Source organism: Prenolepis imparis, unplaced genomic scaffold (genome assembly GCF_030444845.1).
Source record: "Prenolepis imparis isolate NDT839.2.m4 unplaced genomic scaffold, iyPreImpa1.0 SCAF_17, whole genome shotgun sequence".
NCBI classification, from domain to species: domain Eukaryota; kingdom Metazoa; phylum Arthropoda; class Insecta; order Hymenoptera; family Formicidae; genus Prenolepis; species Prenolepis imparis.
Genome location: NW_028141175.1, coordinates 1,731,797 through 1,739,280, shown reverse-complemented (window position 1 = coordinate 1,739,280; position 7,484 = coordinate 1,731,797). Strand labels below are relative to the sequence as shown.

Below are 7,484 nucleotides of genomic sequence, written 5' to 3'. Positions count from 1 at the left end.
CAAAAGCCAGGTCAAGATAACCAGACGACAATAATGCTATAAGAAAACCTCAGCCTAATTGTGCGAGAATTGAATACAGAGTATAAACCGCGAGCGCGGTTAATTTTATTTCCCTTTATAATATCGATATATATAACTAAGGTAACCACATTTCTCTATTCGGATTCATGTGGTGGGCATAAATAAAGAACATCGGTAAAAAGTATCCACGAATGGTATGTAATTACCTTTGAATTCTTATGTGCCAACTGTTGTAAGTGCGCGTTTTGCTCTCCCCTACCCCTCTTCCTCGTAGTTAAAGCACGCACGTGCTGCATCACGCAGGTGGACAACGGCAATCTCCTCGTAATGTCTCGCGTCGCACCGTGCATCGAGCATAAAGATTCGATTCTATACGTGTCCAAGTTATATACCATGCCACGTGATCGTACATCACTTTAACTACTTCCTGACTCGATACGATTTTACTGGCTCGCGCGGCAGCCAAGGACGATGCTCATCTTTTGAGAAATCGGCATAAAAAAAACTGATACAAACGTACTATATGTATATGTATGATGCAGCGATATCGATGATGGTTTGAAAGAAATAAAGTATTGGCATCTCAAATTATGTCAAATTATTTTATCAATTTTATTAATAATGAAATTTTGTACAATAATCAAAGTCAAAAAATTTTTATAAAATATTAATCCGATTTTCTTTATGTTGTATAATAAAACATATTTTATCAATTGTTGGCAAAATTCTTAAATATATAATATATTTATAACAGCAAAAAATCTATTAAAATCATTTACATTACATGTTTAATATATTCTTATGTCTTATATATCAATGAAGATAGGGCCGACTTAATCAAATTATGTATGTAAATTAAATAACTGCTACCTTTCCTGATATTTTTTTTATTAATTGGATGTAGAAACGTTGGCGCTGGAATTGACGGAAAAAATCCCGAGGACGTAATTATTTGCATCATTTGGTGTCGGAAAGTCATTTGCGTGAACTTCTAACAAATGAGCACGAAGTTCCTTGGTAAAATTCGTGCAGAATGGCTTCGACGTCTTTCCTCTGCAAAAATCACATGCATAAATTGTCTTACCTGGATGTAAATTCGTTGATAGGATGTGCTTCCGGAGATTTTCCTGCGGACATAAAAATTATCCATAATATAAACAGAGATGAATAATATTATTAGAATTTGTAATAGCGACTGCTGTGACAATTGATATACAATAAAAATCTTAGCATTCTTAATAGCTATGCAATTAAAAGTCAGTAATCGATATTGATATTCCAATAATATTTACTAGACAAATCAAGCATGATTTTACAGAGCTTTCATATGTCCAATAAATTCTCCAAAACTATACTGTCAGGCGTAGCTATTTAAAATTTTATTTAAACTAAAAACATATATAAAGGAATCTTTCACAACGACTTGACATAAAGAACAAAAATTGCTGCGTTTCGTGCCGAGTTGAATTTCGAATTGAATCGACTTTCCGTTCGATAGTGGATATCCACTGGTGACTGAGAAGTCTGTTCGCCGCAAAACCGGATGCTCGCGTTTATTGGCTACGCCGTTGGCACATTTAAAGGCGCTTTATTCTCTCAGTCTAAGTAGCCAGTCGTAGTCGTAAACATCTTCCTACCAGGAGAGCTTATATACGAGCCGTTGATGGCAACGGCAACATCAAATTTAATTTCCCATAAGTAAATCTTTTCGCGAGCAACGCACCGTGACGTGTGCAAATTAAGCCTCGTTCACATCGCTATGGGTGGTCTCGCGGATTTGGTGTGACACGAAAAGTTGTGTCTATTGTCATGAAAATCTAGCATGATTATATGATTAGGCTAATTTGGATTTCCCCACGAGTTAAATTTTTTCACATCAAATAAAGTAGGTTGTTTCAGCTTAGGGCGAAAGATGCATGACTCGTTTTTTACAACTGAGAGAATCACAGATGAGAGAATTTAATTAATAATTTTTGAAATGTAATACAGCAAGATGTTAAAAAAGTCTTTTTATATATATATATATACAGAGTGTTTCAGAAGGAATGGTCAGTATTCTAAGATATGATTGTATACACATCATTTTAAGCAAAAAAGTTTATATAAACATGTGTCCCATTCTGGATGGTTATAAAAATACAATATATTCAGTTTTAAGAACAAATACATTCATTAACTTATTAGAACTAAATTCCATGAAATACGAAAATTTAATATAATTGTTTCATAGCCCATTTGGTTCTATTAAGTTAATGAATGTATTCGTTCTTAAACTTGAACGTTTTGTATCTTTATAACCGTCTAGAATAGGGGCATATGTTTATATAAACTTTTTTACTTAAAATATGTGATATGTACAATCAAGTCCTAGAATGCTGACCATTCCTCCTGAAACACTCTGCACATCTCTCTTTCTATATATATTTTTTTATGTCCTCATTTCGTTTAATCTAATGCCGAATACAATTAAGCGCGCGAAGCGAGAGAAGTTATATTATTCTTTGATAATAAAATCTCAAAAATTGCAACGCATGCATAAAAATTATTATTGCAATGCATGCATAAAAATACAATATTTAAATCTTTAACAAAGAACAAAAAAAATAGAATTTTCTACAAGAATCTTTCGATCAAAATATCTGAACTTCTATTAGATTCGCGCGTCTATACACGTCCACCACGCTGCACGTCTCGCGCGAGACTGACCGCAAGACTCTGAGCCTGAGCAGCGGTGTCATCACCTGACGACGAAACCTAACTTCACAGCCAAGAATGAATCGGACTCGGCGAAAACATCTCTCAGAAAGGAATACGTTTGCAAAGCGAGAGCAAAAGTATCAATCGACAAAAAAGGCATATAACTATCCGAAATAAATCATATTGTTAAAGGAAGAAGAAAGAAAGCCAAGTCAAAACATCTTCTTCTTTATCTAAAAAATCAATTTAAACTTTAATTAAAATTATTAATATTCGACCGAGATAAATGTATATATCTTGTTGTATATCTTAATAAAAACAATTATTTGTATTCTTTAATTTCTACATTTGTATCGTGAGAAACATCAAAATATAAGATTCTTCTTCGTTTTATATATAGACCGAAAACGAGAAATATCTGATAAATGCATTCACGAACACGACTGAGAATCACTGAAATGAGTTTATGTCGCTATCAAAGAGAGACACGAAGACCTCGTATGCGAGTCGCATCCCAACTGAAGCTTCAAAGAACATTAGCATACCAGCCGCTCGATATGACTAGCCTGTGCGTGTGTGGGCATCCAGTGAGCACAATTAACTCGTTATCTTATCGCGCCTCGGCGGCAGCAGCGGCGGCGGCGGCGCGGTCCAAACGTTAAGGTGTACTTTGCTTAATTTATCATTGAGAGTCACTGCCAGGACAAAAATTGGTCGACGTCGGGGATACAAGAACAAGTCAACCTCAAAGTAAGTTTAAGTTTCGATTGACGCCCGTAAATATCATGCTCACATATCGCGCGAAATGCGAAATGTGTGTTGTATGCGTAGATGAATTGCATGCGAGGAATTTTTCAAAACTCCATCATGCATGTTGCTACAATTATTCTAGATTTTTTGTTTTGTCAATCAAAATTAAATTAAATTAAATTAAAGAAATTAGATTTCTCTTATTGATTGCAAAGATCGCGAATGGTCGCGAAGAAAGTCGTGTTATTTTGTAGCAGTAGCGTCATTATTCTATTATGTTATTATACAATATACATATATTGCAGCTATATAGCAAAAACATAAAAAATTTTTTGTATTTCACTATTTGTTAAAAATATAAAATCAATTATAGTTGTCGCGATAGTGTGCATGATTGAGTTTTGAAAAATTTTTCTTCTCATGTTTGAAGAAACGTATTTGTATATACTATATATGTGACACAGCGACTTACCAAAGTGTTACTCGCATAAGAACAATGCCGACATTTGTATGGTTTGGAGCCTGTATGCAATCGCATGTGTCTCCGTAAGTGAGAACTGATTTTTGTCTTAAAATTGCAACTGTCGTAAGTGCAGAAGTGAGTTTGAATCTTCTCGGCGTTTGCAGAATCTTCGTGCCTCATCCTATGCCTGAAATTAATATAATTACTTTAAATTAAAATAATAATCATTAATAATCGGCAATCGTAAAATCTTCTTGCAAATTCGCGCAATTTTATGAAAGCGATCGTTACACGATCCGTTCTTTCCGTTAATTAGACCCTTTCGGTGTTGAATCCACTGACGCAGGCAATTAAAGCATAATGATAAGGATTTACGTATCCGATATGCACGATTATTACCATTAAATGAAAATTCCCATTGGAATTGAACGGATGCGAAATTTATTGAAGCCAATCGAAGCATTTTATGAAAGTCTGATTAACGCCCAAGCGCTAATACCGGTCAACGCAGCTATTAGCGCCAGATAAACTTTCTATACCGAGGTAAAGTCGATACATGTATCGAGAGTATCTAATCTTGAAAATATATCTGTCGGGGCGTCATAGCGATGTCACGCATGAAGTAATCGTGTTGCCGGGGTAGTCTCGGTAGAAAAAAATAAGTATATGAGTCATCAAGAGGAAAACTCTATGAGCAAGGAGATAGAGAGAATATCTGGAATATTTCCAGTAGCGGGAGCATTTTCAACATGTTCATCGATTTACAAGAAATTTGTCAATTCTATTCTTCCAAAATAACTCACTGTAACTACTGACTAATTAATTTTATTGTCTTATATCCTGTTTAATAATTGCTGATTATGATCCAATCGCAAGAGACCGACATTTATCTAATTCTAATCAATCAATAAATCCCATTAAAAGAAAAAGAATCTTATTGTTTAGCGTGCCTGGCTCTTCATTAGTCCGTTCTCCCAATTTTAGATATTTAATACTAGAGCCTTCGACTTTGTTTCTTTTTAATAACTAATTAAGTTTATAATTAAAAATTAATTTATAGTTATTTATAATTCATTTATTAAAATTTGGATAAAATAATTTGTGAGTTTCCGCCTTCCTCCCTCGTTCTATATATAGATCAAAAATACTTATATACATATAATCTTTATATGTATAATCACAGAGCATGAAGCTTAAACTATGTATACATTTTTTCGGCCTGGAAGACGCGAGATCGAGTCAGAGATATATCCTCCCCTCACATAGGGGTGTTCTCTCCTCTTCCGTTTTTCGCAAAGTTCATTGTCGCAGTCGCGGCCCACGGTGATTATGAACGATGCGATATGCGTGCGCGATATTATAGGGCAGCCACGCTGCTTTTGGTCGGGCTACGTGTATATCAGGTTTGAGATGCGTGACACGTTTAATTAAAATCCTGCGTGATTTATTCTCGCAGCGAGATCGCGACAGGGAGGAAAAGACTGAGAAAGAGAGAATGGGAGGACGACGAATGGACATACGCGGAAGAGAAGCGTCGGTGGAAGTGAGAGAGTCCGCGCGATATATACTCTGCGGTTGCGTTGAGTTCGACTCACGTAGTAAGTACTCAATTCGCGATGAAATATCGCGGCGACCATCGCCATGCGCGGACGATCATAACGGGTTGCCCGCACTTAGCCGGTTGCTGCACGCAACTTCCGCTTTCGTGGTTCTCCATCTCCATCTTTCTCTCGCCATCAAGACGGCGCCATTCCTCTCGTTTGTTCTCGCCTCTCTCTCACTCTCTCTCTCTCTCTCTCTCTCTCTCTCTCTCTCTTCCTCTCTCTATCTCTCGCGACATTCGTATTTTTTCTCTACTCTTCGAAAGCTGTCATGAAATGGAAAAAAAAAGCGTAACGTCAAAGAAGACAATAATTTATTAAAAACATTTTGCCCGCTAAATTAGTCTTATTAAGGTTTACCTTAATACCCTTGATTTTGCGCGAATGTGTCGTCAAGATATAATCAGTTGTTGCAGGAGTGAATATTGATCGAAAAAAATATTTAGAGATTGATGGAGGCAAATTTCTACATACATTTTGATGAATGGCATAAATAAATCGATTATGCAATATTTAACTCTTATGTTAGCAAATAGATTCAGTTTACCTAAAATCTCTTATCTATAATATTCCTTTTAATGGTCAAGCGCTGTCATCTAATAAACTTACAACTTAACTTAAAGATTGATGACAAAAAATATCAATATAAACATTGATATATGTATTTCTCAATATTCCATTTTCTATATTCTGCTTTTTTACAAAATATTACACATATAGGATCAGCAAAGTGGAATGAAAATATCTCATGTCCGAATGAATCATTGAACAGTAAATTAATTCAAATACACAGAGCGTCGCGTGAGCGTTCAATTGTGAATCTTAAAATAACTGGAGAGAATAAATCTAGGAGATAAAAGACGATAGGGGAAAATTACCGAGTATCGAGTAGGCCATTCGCCGCGCGCGCGCACAGAGATGTATAATCGGATTTTCGATAAATTACTCTTCAAATTATATCCTCCCCGTTGTCTCTATCAATAATCCACGAAGATTGATTCTTTCACTGTCCGCGTCCTCGTAATTACGTATGCGTAACGGCGCGCGACGCGAGTACTTGCGTCCTCGCAATTAATTTTCCGCTTCTTCGAAGACATCGATCATACATACGCGATTCGTGAGCCGCGCGATTAATGGCACAAGAATGCGTCCCCCGACCTCGATTAAAATTAATGTCAATAATATCGGCAGTCCGAGAAGTCAGCCCTTACGAGATGGAGCCGTGGATCGTACGCGGACTGAATTATTAAAAAGATATATCTCTCACATCGAAACGCATGTCATCTTGACTCAACATCCGCGCGTTTCAGCGATAGCTAACGGAGTTTTAAGTATCGAGCGTTCGTAATATTCATAATGTAATATAATCGTTGCACTTTTGATAACGTATTTGCATTCACAAATTCGTCTCTTCTCTTTTTTCAACGGATGACGATAAGATTATTTACGCGTGCGCATTTGGAAATTTCTCTCATGAAATTAATAGCTTATATAAAATTTAAGATTTCGTAATTTTTATTTAGACTTGAGATAGCTTATTTCATAAAAAATGTATAGCTTTATTTTTAAGATTGTACTTTTTTTATATACATTCAAGATGTATTTTGAAATTCTTAAGAGTGTGTATGAGAAAGAGAGAGAGAGAGAGAGAGAGAGAGAAGAGAACAATAATCAATCTAATATAATTTATCACACTGTAATAATCAATAAATTATAATCTAGCTCCTTGCTTACCTATGCAATTGTGTCTTTGTTTTTGCAGCATAAGAGCAGTTAGGACATGGATATTGTTTCTCGATGTTATCATGAACCAATCTTCGGTGGCTTTTCAATTCAGATGCACTACGAAGAATCGTAGGACATCCTGGAAGTCCACACTTGTACTTTTTACCAGCGTGTCGCAGTATGTGTTGTCGAAGGGCATGTCTAAACAAAAAAAATGAATATATATT

At 35.7% G+C, this 7,484-nt stretch overlaps 1 protein-coding gene across 1 annotated transcript; it reads right to left on the bottom strand.

Moving 5' to 3' along the window:
• Positions 1-719: 719 nt before the first annotated feature.
• On the bottom strand, positions 720-7,484 carry LOC145946549 (zinc finger protein 711). The gene is made up of 3 exons (XM_083056217.1): positions 7,267-7,484; positions 3,941-4,118; positions 720-1,148 (listed from the first exon to the last, which is right to left on the bottom strand). The coding sequence occupies exons 2-3, from the start codon at positions 4,109-4,111 to the stop codon at positions 912-914; spliced, it is 408 nt and encodes a 135-aa protein (XP_082912343.1). The 5' UTR covers positions 4,112-4,118; positions 7,267-7,484; the 3' UTR covers positions 720-911.

Bases quoted from the DNA above. Each gene is read 5' to 3' on its own strand.
- LOC145946549 (XM_083056217.1), bottom strand. From the start codon at position 4,111: ATGAGGCACGAAGATTCTGCAAACGCCGAGAAGATTCAAACTCACTTC. The intron at 1,149-3,940 runs GTAAGTCGCTGT...TTATGTCCGCAG, and splicing joins CTTATGCGAGTAACACTTTG to GAAAATCTCCGGAAGCACAT.